At 40.2% G+C, this 18620-nt stretch overlaps 1 protein-coding gene across 1 annotated transcript in view; it reads right to left on the reverse strand.

The window, feature by feature from the left end:
* Positions 1-18620, reverse strand: part of GUCY2F (guanylate cyclase 2F, retinal) — a 96264-nt gene that overhangs the window by 64110 nt on the left and 13534 nt on the right. Inside the window, exon 3 of the mRNA XM_032618956.1 lies at positions 14646-14947. Within this exon, the coding sequence (XP_032474847.1) occupies positions 14646-14947 (302 nt within the window). The remainder of the gene's footprint in view (positions 1-14645; positions 14948-18620) is intronic.

Consider the following 18620-nt stretch of genomic DNA (forward strand, 5'->3'; position numbering starts at 1 on the left):
GAAACATTCTTCTCTGAAGAAAGTGACTGGCTCAAGAGGCAAGATCTACAGGTATTGGGAAAAAACAAACAAACAAACAAAAAAACAGCTGGCAAGCCAATTGCCCTATACTGAAGCCTACAGGTCAACATAACCACCATGTACATACACTTTCAAATTCTCCTTTTAAAGCTTCACTCTTAAAAACATACAGATAGCCAGGATCATCAGACATTTAAGGAAAGCTTCCAAGATTAAATAGAAAGACCAAAACAAAGAAGCATGAAAAATTAGGAACTGAGGGAAACACAAAGAGCAGAAGAAAACTTCAAAGAAATTATAATGAATATCTTCAGAGAAATATGAGAAAATACCATATTCAAAAACAGGATGCTATAAAAATAATCAAACAACTAGAATCAATTATTGGAACTTAAAAATATGATAGCAAAAAAATTTTTTTTAATCAGTAAAAGAGTCAGAACAGCTTTTTACGTCAGGACGTGGGATCTACCGTGTGGTTCTAGATGCAAAGGAAAGTTCCAAAACGTATGGGAGGTTTGCTGGAAAATGACTTGGTTAAAACTTGACAATCTTACCAGGAGCATCCTGCAGGTCGATGAATACTAATGAAGCTATGACCATCACCGATTGATGATGAACAGCTTCATTTGAAATGACAGGGGTCGCTGTCCGCCTATTGAAAGAGGCCAGTTTGCCATGAAGTTCCTAAGGTGTAAACATGTCTGGCTAGTGCCACGAGATTTACTTGTCTGTTGTATGAAAAACTGGTGATCAGGAAAAGCTCTTCATTTTATGGACACGGAAAGAAAACAAAACTCAAGACAGATTATTTAATTTTGAAATTGCATTTGTAAATAGATTTCTGAGCCAACATCAAATCTAGATTAATGCATCCATAAGATTCAAGCCATTTCTGTTTAATCTTGTCACTGCCCTAGAGTCATAACCTGTTAGCCAGTATATTATTGATACTTTCTAGCTCTGAAACTGTTTTTAGTGGAAAATTCTTTTTCAGTTGTCCAGCCTTGTAATTAAATAATTCTGAGTGAAAAAAAAAAAAAAAAAAGAGTCAGAACACAAACTTAAGGAATTCTTCAAGGAAGAAAAGCTTAAAACAAAGATACGGGTGATACAAGAGAACTAATAATACAATTAAAAAATCAACCCAGGCAATCTTCTATCCAACTAATATTTTCAGAAAGAGCAAAGACAATGTTGTTGGGGAAATTATAAAAAAAAAATAGAGGTCGGCGGGAAGATGGCGGAAGAGTAAGACGTGGAGATCGCCTTCCTCCTCACGGATATACCAGAAATACATCTACACGTGGAACAACTCCTACAGAACACCTACTGAAGGCAGGCAGAAGACCTCAGAGCTCCCAAAAGGCAAGAAACTCCCCACGTAACTGGGTAGGGCAAAAGAAAAAAGAAAAAACAGAGACAAAAGAATAAGGACGGCACCTGCACCAGTGGGAGGGAGCTGTGAAGGAGGAAAAGTTTCCACACACTAGGAAGCCCCTCCGCGGGCGGAGACTGCGGGAGGCGGAGGGGGGAGCTTCGGCACTGCGGAGTAGTGCACAGCGACGGGTGCGGAGGGCAAAGCGGGGAGATTCCTGCACAGACGATCGGTGCCGACCGGCACTCACCAACCCGAGTGGCTTGTCTGCTCACCCGCCGGGGCGGGCGGGGCTGCGAGCTGAGGCTCGGGTTTCGGTTTTGGACGGAGCGCAGGGAGAGGACTGGGGTTGGCGGCTTGAGCATAGCCTGAAGGGGTTGGTGCGCCACGACTAGCCGGGAGGGAGTTCGGGGAAAAGCCGGCACCGGCCGAAGAGGCAAGAGACTTTTTCTTCCCTCTTTGTTTCCTGGTGCGCGAGGAGAGGGGTTTAAGAGCGCTGCTTAAAGGAACTCCAGAGACGGGCGCGAGCCGCGGCTAAAAGCGCGAACCCCAGAGACGGGCGCGAGCCGCGGCTGAAACCGCGGACCCCAGAGACGGGCGGGAGACGCTGGGGCTGCTGCTGCCGCCACCAGGGGGGCTGTGTGCGAGCACAGGTCACTCTCCGCGCCCCTCTTCCGCGGAGCCTGTGCAGGCCGCCACTGCCAGGTTCCCGGGATCCAGGGACAACTTCCCCGGGAGTACGCACGGCGGGTCTCAGGCTGGTGCAGCGTCACGCCGGCCTCTGCCGCAGCGTCACGCCGCCTCTGCCGCCGCAGGCCCGCCCCGCACGCAGTGCCCCTCCTTCCCCCATCCCCCAACCCCCGGCCTGAGTGAGCCGGAGCTCCCGAATCAGCGGCTCCTTTAACCCCGTCCTGTCTGAGCAAAAAAACAGACGCCCTCCAGCGATCTGCGCGCAGGGGCAGGGCCGGGTACAAAGCTGAGCTCCTGTGAGCTGTGAGAGCAGGGAGGAGAGGGGGAGGTCTCTCCCGGCAGCCGCGGAGGCGGCGGATTGAAGCTCCACGATCAACTTGATGTGCCCTGCATTGTGGAATACCTGAATAGACAGGGAGTGATCCCAAATTGAAGAGGGGGAATTTAGGAGCGAGATCTGTGATTTTTTTCCCTTTTCCTCTTTTTGTGAATGTGTGCGTGTATGCTTCTGTGTGAGATCTTGTCTGTATACTCTTGCTTCCACCATTTGTCCTAGGGCTCTATCCGTCCATGGTTTTTTTTTTTTTTTTTTTAAATTTTTTTTTAATAATTAATTTTAATTGTAATAACTTTATTGAACTTTACCTTCGTTCTTTCTTTCTTTCTTTCCTTCCCTCCTTCCCTCCTTTAGACAGCGAATCACCCCAGGTTGAGGGGGTGGTCTCTGGGAGCAGGATTTATGATTTTTCCCCCTTTGCCCCTCTTTGTGAACGTGTATGTGTATGCTTCTGTGTAAGATTTTCTCTGTATAGCTTTGCTCCCAACAGTTGTCCTAGGGCTCTATCCGTCCATGGTTTTTTTTTAAAAAAAAATTTTTTTTTCTTAATAATTAATTTTAATTGTAATAACGTTATTGTACTTTACCTTCGTTCTTTCTTTCTTTCTTTCCTTCCTTCCTTCCCTCCTTTAGACAACAAATCACCCCAAATTGAGGAGGTGGTCTCTGGGAGCAGGATTTATGATTTTTCCCCCTTTGCCTCTCTTTGTGAACGTGTATGTGTATGCTTCTGTGTAAGATTTTCTCTGTATAGCTTTGCTTCCAACATTTGTCCTAGGGCTCTATCCGTCCATGGTTTTTTTAAAAAAAAATTTTTTTTTTCTTAATAATTAATTTTAATTGTAATAACTTTATTGTACTTTACCTTCGTTCTTTCTTTCTTTCTTTCCTTCCTTCCTTCCCTCTTTTAGACAGCGAATCACCCCAGGTTGAGGAGGTGGTCTCTGGGAGCAGGATTTATGATTTTTCCCCCTTTGCCTCTCTTTGTGAACGTGTATGTGTATGCTTCTGTGTAAGATTTTCTCTGTATAGCTTTGCTTCCAACAATTGTCCTAGGGCTCTATCCGTCCATGGTTTTTTTTAAAAAAAAATTTTTTTTTCTTAATAATTAATTTTAATTGTAATAACTTTATTGTACTTTACCTTCGTTCTTTCTTTCCTTCCTTCCTTCCTTCCCTCCTTTAGACAGCGAATCATCCCAGGTTGAGGAGGTGGTCTCTGGGAGCAGGATTTATGATTTTTCCCCCTTTGCCTCTCTTTGTGAACACGTATGTGTATGCTTCTGTGTAAGATTTTCTCTGTATAGCTTTGTTTCCAACATTTGTCCTAGGGTTCTATCTGTTCTTTTTTTTTTTTTTTCTTTCTTTCTAAATATTTTTTAGTACAATAACTATATTATACTTTATTTTATTTTTACTGTATCTTCTTTCTTTCTGTCTTTTTTCCTTCTTTCCCTCCTTCCTTCCTCCCTTCCTCCCTCCCTCCCTCCCTCCTTTCTTTCCTTCTTTGCTTCTTTCTTCCTTCCTTCCTTTCCTCCTTTCCTCCTTTCCTTCTTTCTTTCCTCAAACTTCTACTAATTCTCTCTACATTTTCTCCTTCTTTCCCTCCTTCCTTCCTTCCTTCTCCCCTCCATCCCTTTCTTTCCTTCTTTGCTTCTTTCTTCCTTCCTTCCTTTCCTCCTTTCCTTTCTCATACTTCTACTAATTCTCTCTACATTTTCTCCTTCTTTCCCTCCTACCTTCCTTCCTTCCTCCCTCCCTCCCTCCTTTCTTTCCTTCTTTGCTTCTTTCTTCCTTCCTTCCTTTCCTCCTTTCCTTCTCTCTTTCCTCAAACTTCTACTAATTCTCTCTACATTTTCTCCTTCTTTCCCTCCTTCTTTCCTTCCTTCCTCCCTCCCTCCCTCCCTCCCTCCTTTCTTTCCTTCTTTCTTCCTTCCTTCCTTTCCTCCTTTCCCTCTTTCTTTCCTCATACTTCTACTAATTCTCTCTACATTTTCTCCTTCTTTCCCTCCTTCCTTCCTTCCTTCCTTCCTCCCTCCCTCCTTTCTTTCCTTCTTTGCTTCTTTCTTCCTTCCTTCCTTTCCTCCTTTCCTTCTTTCTTTCCTCATACTTCTAATAATTCTCTCTACTTTTCCTCCCTTTTATTCTGAGCCGTGTGGATGAAAGGCTCTTGGTGCTCCAGCCCAGGAGGCAGGGCTCTGCCTCTGAGGTAGGAGAGCCAACTTCAGGACACTGATCAACAAGAGACCTCCCAGCTCCACATAATATTAAATGGTGGAAATCTCCCAGAGACCTCCATCTTAACACCAGCACCCAGCTTCACTCAACGACCAGCAAGCCACAGTGCTGGACAACCTATGCCAAACAACTAGCAAAACAGGAACACAACCCCACCCATTAGCAGAGAGGCTGCCTAAAATCATAACAAGGCCACAGACACCCCAAAACACACCACCAGACGTGAACCTGCCCACTAGAGAGACAAGATCCAGCCTCATCCAGCACAACACAGGCACTAGTCCCCTCCACCAGGAAGCCTACACAACCCGCTGAAACAACCTTAGCCACTGGAGACAGACATCAAAAACAACGGGAACTACGAACGTGCAGCCTGAAAAAGGAGACCCCAAACACAGTAAGATAAGCAAAATGAGAAGACAGAAAAACACACAGCAGATGAAGGAGCAAGATAAAAACCCACCAGACCTAACAAATGAAGAGGAAATAGGCAATCTACCTGAAAAAGAATTCAGAATAATGATAGTAAGGATGATCCGAAATCTTGGAAGTAGAATGGACAAAATGCAAGAAACAGTTAACAAGGACCTACAAGAACTAAAGATGAAACAAGCAACGATGAACAACGCAATAAATGAAATTAAAAGTACTCTAGATAGGATCAATAGCAGAATAACAGGCAGAAGAACGGATAAGTGACCTGGAAGATAAAGTAGTGGAAATAACTACTGCAGAGCAGAATAAAGAAAAAAGAATGAAAAGAACTGAGGACAGTCTCAGAGAGCTCTGGGACAACATGAAACGCACCAACATTCGAATTATAGGGGTTCCAGAAGAAGAAGAAAAAAAGAAAGGGACTGAGAAAATATTTGAAGAGATTATAGTTGAAAACTTCCCTAATATGGGAAAGGAAATAGTTAATCAAGTTCAGGAAGCACAGAGAGTCCCATACAGGATAAATACAAGGAGAAATACGCCAAGACACATATTAATCAAACTATCAAAAATTAAATACAAAGAAAGCATATTAAAAGCAGCAAGGGAAAAACAACAAATAACACACAAGGGAATCCCCATAAGGTTAACAGCTGATCTCTCAGCAGAAACCCTACAAGCCAGAAGGGAGTGGCAGGACATACTGAAAGTGATGAAGGAGAAAAACCTGCAACCAAGACTACTCTACCCAGCAAGGATCTCATTCAGATTTGATGGAGAAATTAAAATCTTTACAGACAAGCAAAAGCTGAGAGAGTTCAGCACCACCAAACCAGCTTTACAACAAATGCTAAAGGAACTTCTCTAGATAAGAAATGCAAAAGAAGGAAACGACCTATAATAACGAACCCAAAACAATATAGAAAATGGGAATAGGAACATACATATCGATAATTACCTTAAATGTAAATGGACTAAATGCTCCCACCAAAAGACACAGATTGGCTGAATGGATACAAAAACAAGACCCTTATATATGCTGTCTACAAGAGACCCACCTCAGACCTAGAGACACATACAGACTGAAAGTAAGGGGATGGAAAAAGATATTCCATGCAAATGGAAACCAAAAGAAAGCTGGAGTAGCAATTCTCATATCAGACAAAATAGACTTTAAAATAAGGACTATTAAAAGGGATAAAGAAGGACACTACATAATGATCAAGGGATCGATCCAAGAAGAAGATATAACAATTGTAAATATTTATGCACCCAACATAGGAGCACCTCAATACGTAAGGCAAATACTAACAGCCATAAAAGGGGAAATTGACAGTAACACATTCATAGTAGGGGACTTTAACACCCCACTTTCACCCATGGACAGATCATCCAAAATGAAAATAAATAAGGAAACACAAGCTTTAAATGATACATTAAACAAGATGGACTTAATTGATATTTATAGGACACTCCATCCAAAAACAACAGAATACACATTTTTCTCAAGTGCTCATGGAACATTCTCCAGGATAGATCATATCTTCGGTCACAAATCAAGCCTTGGTAAATTTAAGAAAATTGAAATTGTATCAAGTATCTTTTCTGACCACAACGCCATGAGACTAGATATCAATTACAGGAAAAGATCTGTAAAATATACAAACACATGGAGGCTAAACAATACACTACTTAATAATGAAGTGATCACTGAAGAAATCAAAGAGGAAATAAAAAAATACCTAGAAACAAATGACAATGGAGACACAACGACCCAAAACCTATGGGATGCAGCAAAAGCAGTTCTAAGGGGGAAGTTTATAGCAATACAAGCCCACCTTAAGAAGCAGGAAACATCTCGAATAAACAACCTAACCTTGCACCTCAAGCAATTAGAGAAAGAAGAACAAAAAAGCCCCAAAGCTAGCAGAAGGAAAGAAATCATAAAAATCAGATCAGAAATAAATGAAAAAGAAATGAAGGAAACGATAGCAAAGATCAATAAAACTAAAAGCTGGTTCTTTGAGAAGATAAACAAAATAGATAAACCACTAGCCAGACTCATCAAGAAAAAAAGGGAGAAGACTCAAATCAATAGAGTTAGAAATGAGAAAGGAGAAATAACAACTGACACTGCAGAAATAAAAAAAATCATGAGAGATTACTACAAGCAACTCTATGCCAATAAAATGGACAATCTGGAAGAAATGGACAAATTCTTAGAAATGCACAACCTGCCAAGACTGAATCAGGAAGAAATAGAAAATATGAACAGACCAATCACAAGCACTGAAATTGAAACTGTGATTAAAAATCTTCCAACAAACAAAAGCCCAGGACCAGATGGCTTCACAGGTGAATTCTATCAAACGTTTAGAGAAGAGCTAACACCTATCCTTCTCGAACTCTTCCAAAATATAGCAGAGGGAGGAACACTCCCAAATTCCTTCTACGAGGCCACCATCACCTTGATACCAAAACCAGACAAGGATGTCACAAAGAAAGAAAACTACAGGCCAATATCACTGATGAACATAGATGCAAAAATCCTCAACAAAATACTAGCAAACAGAATCCAACAGCACATTAAAAGGATCATACACCATGATCAAGTGGGGTTTATTCCAGGAATGCAAGGATTCTTCAATATACGCAAATCTATCAATGTGATAAACCATATTAACAAATTGAAGGAGAAAAACCATATGATCATCTCAATAGATGCAGAGAAAGCTTTTGACAAAATTCAACACCCATTTATGATAAAAACCCTCCAGAAAGTAGGCATAGAGGGAACTTTCCTCAACATAATAAAGGCCATATATGACAAGCCCACAGCAAACATCATCCTCAATGGTGAAAAACTGAAGGCATTTCCACTAAGATCAGGAACAAGACAAGGTTGCCCACTCTCACCACTCTTATTCAACATAGTTTTGGAAGTTTTAGCCACAGCAATCAGAGAAGAAAAGGAAATAAAAGGAATCCACATCGGAAAAGAAGAAGTAAAGCTGTCACTGTTTGCAGATGACATGATACTATACATAGAGAATCCTAAAGATGCTACCAGAAAACTACTAGAGCTAATCAATGAATTTGGTAAAGTAGCAGGATACAAAATTAATGCACAGAAATCTCTGGCATTCCTATATACTAATGATGAAAAATCTGAAAGTGAAATCAAGAAAACACTCCCATTTACCATTGCAACAAAAAGAATAAAATATCTAGGAATAAACCTACCTAAGGATACGAAAGACCTGTATGCAGAAAATTATAAGACACTGATGAAAGAAATTAAAGATGATACAAATAGATGGAGAGATATACCATGTTCTTGGATGGGAAGAATCAACATTGTGAAAATGACTCTACTACCCAAAGCAATCTACAGATTCAATGCAATCCCTATCAAACTACCACTGGCATTTTTCACAGAACTAGAACAAAAAATTTCGCAATTTGTATGGAAACACAAAAGACCCCGAATAGCCAAAGCAATCTTGAGAACGAAAAAAGGAGCTGGAGGAATCAGGCTCCCTGACTTCAGACTATACTACAAAGCAACAGTAATCAAGACAGTATGGTACTGGCACAAAAACAGAAAGATAGATCAGTGGAACAGGATAGAAAGCCCAGAGATAAACCCACGCACATATGGACACCTTATCTTTGATAAAGGAGGCAGGAATGTACAGTGGAGAAAGGACAGCCTCTTCAATAAATGGTGCTGGGAAAACTGGACAGGTACATGTAAAAGTATGAGATTAGATCACTCCCTAACACCATACACAAAAGTAAGCTCAAAATGGATTAAAGACCTAAATGTAAGGCCAGAAACTATCAAACTCTTAGAGGAAAACATAGGAAGAACACTCTATGACATAAATCACAGCAAGATCCTTTCTGACCCACCTCCTAGAGTAATGGAAATAAAAACAAAAATAAACAAATGGGACCTAATGAAACTTCAAAGCTTTTGCACAGCAAAGGAAACCATAATCAAGACCAAAAGACAACCCTCAGAATGGGAGAAAACATTTGCAAATGAAGCAACTGACAAAGGATTAATCTCCAAAATTTACAAGCAGCTCATGCAGCTCAATAACAAAAAAAACAAACAACCCCATCCAAAAATGGGCAGAAGACCTAAACAGACATTTCTCCAAAGAAGATATACAGAATGCCAACAAACACATGAAAGAATGCTCAACATCATTAATCATTAGAGAAATGCAAATCAAAACTACAATGAGATATCATCTCACACCAGTCAGAATGGCCATCATCAAAAAATCTAGAAACAATAAATGCTGGAGAGGGTGTGGAGAAAAGGGGACACTCTTGCACTGCTGGTGGGAATGTGAATTGGTTCAGCCACTATGGAGAACAGTATGGAGGTTCCTTAAAAAACTACAAATAGAATTACCATATGACCCAGCAATCCCACTACTGGGCATATACCCTGAGAAAACCAAAATTCAAAAAGAGTCATGTACCAAAATGTTCATTGCAGCTCTATTTACAATAGCCCGGAGATGGAAAGAACCTAAGCGCCCATCATTGGACGAATGGATAAAGAAGATGTGGCACATATACACAATGGAATATTACTCAGCCTTAAAAAGAAATGAAATTGAGATATTTGTAATGAGATGGATAGACCTAGAGTCTGTCATACAGAGTGAAGTAAGTCAGAAAGACAAAGACAAATACCGTATGCTAACACATATATATGGAATTTAAGGGGAAAAAATGTCATGAAGAACCTAGGGATAAGACAGGAATAGAGGCGCAGACCTACTGGAGAACGGACTTGAGGATATGGGGAGGGGGAAGGGTGAGTTTTGACAGGGCGAGAGGGAGTCATGGACATATACACACTAACAAACGTAGTAAGGTAGATAGCTAGGGGGAAGCAGCCGCAAGGCACAGGGATATAAGCTCGGGGCTTTGGGACAGCCTGGAGGGGTGGGAGGGGGAGAGTGGGAGGGAGGGAGACGCAAGAGGGAAGACACATGGGAGCACATGTATATGTATAGCTGATTCACTTTGTTATAAATCAGAAACTAACACACCATTGTAAAGCAATTATACCCCAATAAAGATGTTAAAAAAAAAAAAATAACATAAGAAAATTTTCTAGGCAGAATGAGCTTCTAGATTGAAAGGTCCCACCAAATATACAGCATAATACATGTCAAAGACCCAAACATAATCATGAAATTTCATTACTTCAGGAATAAAGAGTTGACCTTAAAAGTTTCCAAGGGAGATAAGGAGGAGTGAAAACAGGTTGCTTCAAAGGATCAGGAATAAGAATGACGTTGGAGTTCTCAATACCTACGGTGGAAATAAGAAGACAATGTGCCATGTCTTCAAAGTGCTAATAGAAAATAATTTTTAACCTAGATTTATATATTTAATCAAACTATCAATCAATAATGAAGCTAGAATAAAGACTCTCAGTGCAAAATTTCAAAAGTTTACCTCCTGTATACCTTTTTCAGAAGCTACTAAAGGATGCACTCAACGAAAATGAGAGAGTAAACAAGAAAATGGGAGTCATGAGAGTCATGAATAGTGAATCCGGCACAGAAAAAAGAGAAAGCGAATTTCCAGGGTGATGAAAAGAGAGATACTACCATAACAGCCGTACAGCAGCCTTAGGGAACAACAAGTTTAGATTGGAATAGGAGGACAGAGAGCCTCAGGAAAAACAAATGAAATTGATAAGGGATTTAACAGATTTTACTGTGTATAAAATTGTTTTTATGTTTTTGTTTTTTGTGGGGTTTTTTTTGGGTTTTTTTTTGCGGTATGCGGGCCTCTCACTGTTGTGGCCTCTCCCGTTGCGGAGCACAGGGTCCGGACGCGCAGGCTTAGCGGCCGTGGCTCACGGGCCCAGCCGCTCCGCGGCATGTGGGATCTTCCCGGACCAGGGCACGAACCCGTGTCCCCTGCAGCGGCAGGCGGACTCTCAACCACTACGCCACCAGGGAAGCCCTAGTTTTTTGTTTTTTATAATTTTTGAATGGGCAAGTGTATAAACTAAAAGAGGATGCAAACCACTTCTATAAGCAATATAGCCTATATATAGAAATTTCAATTCCACTGGAAGCTATTGGGCAAAGGAGAAATATAGCCATCTTTCTCATACATTTGTTTACTCATTTACAATCTCTCTTTCATTAGAATTTAAGCCCCATAAGAGCAGGAACAAGTGATATGCTAGTAAATGTTGGCAACAGCTCTATGAAAAGGGAAAAAACTCTTATTTGTAGCATTTACCAATTTCTGTGGTGTTAATACCCTCAGTGCCTGATTCAAGCTACCAACATGATGCCACTGAACACAGTGTTTGGCAAAGAGGCACACAATTAGCTTTTATGAACTGGCTCCAACACACTACTGACAAAAATCCTGTCTTGTTTACTGTTCTGTCTGAAGTTCAGCATAGTACATGGCACATGGCAGGTGCTTAATAAATAGTTGTTGATCTGTTGACTGAACAGGAAAAAACAACAGGAGCCAAGGGATAAGCAAACATTGAGCTACATAATTTGATCTGAGAAAATACCATTTGGAATTCTGAAAGTGAGATAATTTTGAAAGCTGGAACTATTGAGTGATTCTGTGCCAGTAATCATAAAACTTCAAGAGAGCAGGAAGTTGAGGTCAGACTGTAACTTAGATGCTAGGTCACCATCAACCAATAAGGTCATCCTGGCCCCCAAAAGAAAAGGTGGAAAGGAAGTAGCTATAAGCCAGGCACTCTGCTAGTCACTTCACACGTATTACTTTGTTTAATCTTCACAATAATCCTAGAAGCTGCACATCACTAACCCACTTTACAGATGGTAAAATTGAGACTCAAAAATCTAAGTAACTTGCCCAAGGACACGCAGCTAGTAAGAGTGAGAGCTGAGATTTAAACCCGAGTTTGTCTAACTCCTTATCATATATTCTTTCTGCTATACTAGCTCCCTTCAAAAATACCTTTTAGCAATGTAATTTAGGAAAAAAGGGGGTTTTGTTTATCAGAGATGTGAAAATAATTGTCTCACTCTTCTATCATTCTTTGGTTATGAAAGTAAAGCCAAGGCACGTGCAAAGTGGGGGTGGAAATGTATCCAAAAAAGCTTTTTTTTTTTTAATAAGCTTTAGAGTCTTTGTTTTCACTTTCTCTATTTCTTTGTCTAAAGTAGCGTACAGGCTGCCTAGCAACCACACTAATGGCGTCTTTTTTTTAACCTTAATTACCTTATGTTTTCCACAAGCTCAAAGAGATTGGATCAAACATTAAGAGTAGAAGGTCTGAATTTTTTTAATCAAAATATCTGCTCATACATATGAAACACACACACACACACACACACACACACACACACCTTTCTATTTCCCTCAATCCTGTGATTAAAGTAAAAAGACGACTTAGTCTTGTATCTATGTGATGCGATATCATTGGATAAAAAGTACAAAAATTCACCATATAATTGCTTGCCTATAAATACACCAAACAACTGGTTTGAGCAATCATTCTTAGCAGTTTGAGGGATTCTTGCCTTTCTTGACCAAATCAATGAATTGTTTTCAATTAAACATGTGTGTGTGTCCTAAAAGAAAGATTTATTACAAACATACCTGTGGCAATAAAGTTTAAATCCCACATTGTTAATATCTCTGCTGGTCACTTTTTTTTATTAGAGCAAGAATCTGCAAAATCTTTGTTATCAGTACTCAGGACAGAAGGAGATAAGAAAACCTAAGTTTCATCTGAATCATTCATTCAGATAGAGAGGCAGTGCACAGGATAAAGGAATAAATAGTATACACAAAGGAGAAGATCATGGAGAATGTGAGTGTTGGGCACAACCACCAGCCTACCTGATAGCCTTCTTCCTTGCTAATAGAATTTCACTTTTTTGCACGCTTTTCCAGCAGCCATAAGAGTCAGTCACGATGGTCTCATTCCTCTTTCTAAATTATTAGTTTGGGTATGGGTATGGGACACAATTGTGACCAGGAAAATGGGGGGAGAAGTCTGCTTGAGGAGCGTTTGGGCAAGATTTCGTCACTCTTAAAAAGAGACACAAGAGAGGGACATTCCCCATTTTTGTCTGTAGACAGTTGCACTTGGACATGCTGTCTGGAACTGTAGCAGTCATCTTGGGACCAGGAGAAGACCCAGATCGTGAGGGCAATCTAGCATGCTATTATAAAGTGGAAAGACGAAAAGAACCTGGTTCACTGATAACATCACTGAGCAGCAGAATTAACTGACCCTAAAGCCCCCATATCTTCCAGTTTTGAACAAAAAACAACTACTTGGGCCATTTTGTGTTGAGCTGTCTCTTAGTTACAGCCAGAGCATTATAACTAATGTATTAGTTATAACAGAGCATTATAACTAATACAATATGTTAGCAAATGCTAGAATTTTTAAACTTATTCATGGGCCATTCTGAAAATGACTGCCTTCTACATCTGGCCTCTAACCTATAAAAACCCCCTCTGTATTTTTTCTAATCTAACTATCTTTGGCCTTCCCCTCTTCCTCTCATATTCCTTGTCTCTTTTGTATTTTTCCCTCTTTGTTTTTGTCTTTTGTCCATTTTTTGGTCCATTTTACTCTTGTCCATTCATTTCCTTGCTTTCATCCTGTCCCCACTGCTTTTCCTTCCACTAGCCCTCAAATGGCTGTGATTTGATCTGAAATACGTTTATACATATATTCATCTATACATACATAAATATTATTCCTTGTATATTATTAGGGAGGAATTCTTCCCCATTCCAAATGATTCCTTTCATATAGAGATAGCTCTACTAACAAAAAACACCTGACCTCTTCAACCCTTTACTTGTTCCTTCCCACAAAGGAGTGACTTAATCTGACTGGTTAGTTTGGAAGGAGAACTAAACATGTGGAGCCCAAGCCTTCCTAACTTCTTTCTCTTGGGAGTAAGCTCCACTATGCTCTTTCAGGCTGGACGTTTTACAAAAGGCATGTCCTCACGGGGCAGAAATATAGGGGTCCAGCAATGCTGGTAACTAGATGGAGAAGTCTGATCAACCCCTAGATTCAATACTGGGAAACTCAAATGCATATAGACAGAAGCTGCATTCTCCAGCACCAGCTTTATCAATAATAATGGTAATATCTTCCTATATACCAGCTCTCCTATTGTTGAATTGGTTCCAAACTCGGGTGAGAAACAAGATTTCTTTTTACTAGGCCCCCTTGAACGGCACTAGTATATATTAAAGTTTTGTTTCCCTGTTCTGAAACACATTTTATTTCTTCTTCATGGCTGTATATGTTATCATTGCAGGTTGCTCGAAGATTTAAAAAAAAAAAAAACCTCCAATAATGTATCTTTGTTTTATAAATGTTTTCTGCAAACAAAAGGTGTTTTTAATTTGTGTGTGGTTGCCTGCTGTTGACTGAGTTTCCTATGGAATAGAGGCACTTGACAGGAAAAATATTTACCTTCCTGATTTTTGAGGTTTTCTGTTCATGATTAACTTGTGAATCTGCACTTACTTGATCTGACTCCAGTTTCTCAGGAATTTCACCTCTACCTGCTGCCTCCATAAAGGCTTGATAGAAGGTCTTTTCTTGGGACTCCACTGTAATGGTCAACACAGCATCATAGGCTTCCCGGAGTTTTGGATTGTTCCTTAGAACCTGGTAGGGGGTATGCTTATAAGGTAAACTGTAGAGCAGGGCGTCATAGGGAACAAAGACATAGGTTCCATCAGTCATTTTCAGATCGTGAGCCCATTCCAAGAGATGCGTCTGAGTCTCTCCCCCAATCAAGGTCGAATGCATACACATGATGATTACTGAAACCGACAAAGCAGGGAGGTTATGGTGGCAATATGTTAGTAAAATATAGTACCAAAAACTACAGACTGGGAGAAACAAATAATTGTATTATAACCAATTTGTAAATGATATCTACCTTATGTCTTTAAGATGAACAAGATGTTGAAACCCTGAGTTGAGGCTGAGGTATTTCAGGGACTCTAATTAGGCAATAGGGAAAAATCAGACACGTCTACAGGCTGCAGAGACTGGTACTAGACTGAAATAAACAAATATAGCAAGTGGGAGGTAGCATAATGAAGAGGCTTTGGAGTTGGAAAACCTAGGTTTATATCCTAACATCACCAGTTACTAGCTGTATACCCTTAGGTAAATTACTTAACCTCTCTCGGCCTCATTCATAAAATGGAGATAGTAAATATGTACTTCGTGGGGCCGTAGTGACGACTGAAGGGGGAATACATACAATGGGCTTAGCACACAGCGCTCAATAAATGGTAGCTATTATTATACCTAAGAATAAGAAGGCTAGAGGGAGAAGATGGGTGATATTCCCATAGCCACTGTTGCTTTTTATTGCCTACCTCCTACAGACATACATTCTAACAGATGTTGACCAACTGTTCCCACCCTTACCAAGGCCATTATAAACAATGAATGGTACTAACTCACACTCTGCTATAAATGCTACTAATATTACGGGTGATATGTTCAATTTTAAAAAATCCAACTTCCCTATAATAGGAATTACTTTGCACTCACTTTAATTCTTCCTAGACTTATGAAACTATGTTGTTTGGCAAGGCTATGCTAGAATAGAGTGGATTAGTGGAGGCTACAGTTGAAGAATGACAGCTAGATCATGAGACTGAAAGTCTTGTATCCAATTTCGCCCTTGGCATGTTAAATGAGTTTAGTTTAAGCCCACTTGTGCTTCACTGCCCACATCTTTAAAATGTAGATGCCAATGCATTTCACAGGTACATTGAGTAGTTTAATTAGATAATGCCTGGCAAGTATTCTGAGCTCCTTGAAGAAAGGCAAAGACCCTACTGCCTTTGGTAACTATTAATTATACATGCTTACATGGAACCTTTAATCTCAGGAACTGAGTATGCTTAAACTACGTTCAATGACTGGTCTTTGGTATTTACGTATTGCCTCATCTATTTTCAAAAACCTTCTTTGCACTTGTTAGATACCCTCAGAAAATTTCCCCTTTGAGCCAGAGATGGTACCCTTTATTTTTTAAGGTGTACCTAGTAAGTTATGAAGTTGATTTAGATACCAAACACACACACCGTAACTTGAATTTTCAAATGACCATTAACTCCTTCAATATAATTACCCTGAGAGGTTCTACACGTATTCTGATGCGCAAACCTTCCTTTGAATACTCTAGGGATATCTTCGGAGCTAGTTCTTGAGCCACACAAGGAATTCAGCCTCCCTTGTTCATAATCACACATTGTATGATGGGAAAATGGAGTGACAGAGAGGTCCAACAAGGCAATGATTGGATTTAGAAAGAGAAACTAGAACCGAAGGCCCCTAACTCCCTAAGTTTGGCTACACCATTAAACATGAATCACTTTGGTCAAATTAATTCAGTAACATGTCCATTGAGGGGAAAAACTGAGTTTAGTCAGGTGCTTCGGGGTAGCTGGTCAGTTCTTCCAACAGTATCCTTGGCAAGCGGGTCAGTATTGGGATCTTCTACAAAAACAGAGATTAGATTATGAGACCAAGGTTACCCAGTAGAGGTAAAATTCATTTAATTAACTTAAAGGAATATTAAAATTACTCCCCTGGATGGGAAATGTTAAATAGAACTAAGTGCTTTGTGTTGGTTGAAATACAGCAAATATTTTAACATATACTATGTGTATTGGGTGCTGCGATGTGCCAGTCAGATGCAACCCTCAGGAATGAAGCATTCATTCTCCTAGCTGCTGGGAATTTTTGGAGATAATAGCTGATACCTCTCAGGGAATTGCCCTCAGCTGAGGAGAACCACCATAGTGTGTTGGGAGCTGGCTTGTGCTGGTTCACAAAAGACTATGGTTAAATTTTCACGGATATTATGAACTAGTTAATGTCATGTTGGTAGCTTGAAATTGGCCATGGTGGGTGTTATAACACCATGGAAATTAGCAAATGCTACAGATCAGGGCTTTCCCCTCCTCCCCCGATAAACTGGCTATTAAACAATTATTATCACATTGCACCCCTTTCTCTGTATCTGCCTGTACCCAATGACTGGTCAATATGGAGGCATAAAGGCCAACACTCCTTAATTCTGGACAACACTGAAGGGCCACCCCAGCTCCAGAGCTCCCACAGGGACTCGCTGGGACCTTTGTTGTGACTGCATGACAGTTTAATTTTTCCAATCCTACTGCTGCCTCTCCTTCACAGGTGTTATCCTTGAAAGCATTCCCCCAATAAGCTTCCTGCACACAGATCTCCATCTGCCATTCTTTTTACTAGGGTACCAACTTGTGACACTGGTTTAGAGCCCCACTGTACCCTGAACTGACTTCTGTCATGGCAGTTACAAGATTCATTGCCTTATTTATTTATGTCAGCCTCTACTATGAAACCATGAGTTCCTTGAAGTCAAAAACTGTATTTTATTTCTGTATCCTGGTACATATTATATACCCAATGAACGATGAATGTTTGAAACAATTTCAGAAAGAGAAGTTTTGTATCTGGGTATCTTTTGTGGGTTCCTTGAGATGCGAGACATGGGCATTTGGGATTGCTAGTATGGAGGAACAATTCGAAGGGATATTTGCTGGGCAGGTAGATAATAACATGCCTGTGCTTAATGTTTAGTGTCATTAACTGTGCTCAAGACCTTACCCTCCCGTTAATTTTCCTTTCATTGGCCCACACAGAGGACATTTTAGGCAGAGTCAGAATTTTTATTACTGTAAAGACCCTTTGAGACCATCTAGCCTGTCTTACTCCCCCATTATTTTACAGATGATGAAATGGAAGCCTCAAGAGGGAATGATCACAAGCTACTCTATTTTTTGCAAGGTAAGACTTTTCCATCGAACACGATTAAAACAGAAAGCATAAATACTGAATTCAAACAGCACCATCTTAATTTAATAGATTGAGTGCTTTGTCAATAGGGATTTGTAGATGCATCTGTTCTACATGATTATTTTACTAAATAGCTTTATTATCTCAAAATGACATTCATTAAAATGGGATTTTACCTGTAAGTTGTCAGGAAAGGATTAGTGGACAGAAACCGTAAATCCTTGACAAGACCTGGGTCAACAGGTGATCACTGAGTAACATTAATTTGTAAGTTTCCATCCTGATTGTTAACAGTCAAGCCACTCTATAGCCTAAACAAGGACCAGGAGATACATCCTCCTGAGATCCCATCTCACTAGCATATGACATTAGCGCTTTCTCTGAGCCACCTGAGCCCCAACTGAGTTGTCTAGTAGCTATGTCTTCATACTGTGGTACACACTATGGCAGGCTGCTCAGGACCCTCTCTTTCACCCTCAATGCTAGCAGCAGGAAATGTCTAACTCTAGGAGAAGCCAATCCCCAAGTCACTCAATTCCTACCTCTCTTCCTATATTGAAATACTCTATCCAACACTTCCTCGAGGTGGAGGAACTATGTTTCTCCAAAAGCAAATTTTATTTCTCCCAGATT

The sequence above is a fragment of the Phocoena sinus genome, chromosome X (genome assembly GCF_008692025.1).
Source record: "Phocoena sinus isolate mPhoSin1 chromosome X, mPhoSin1.pri, whole genome shotgun sequence".
NCBI lineage: Eukaryota > Metazoa > Chordata > Mammalia > Artiodactyla > Phocoenidae > Phocoena > Phocoena sinus.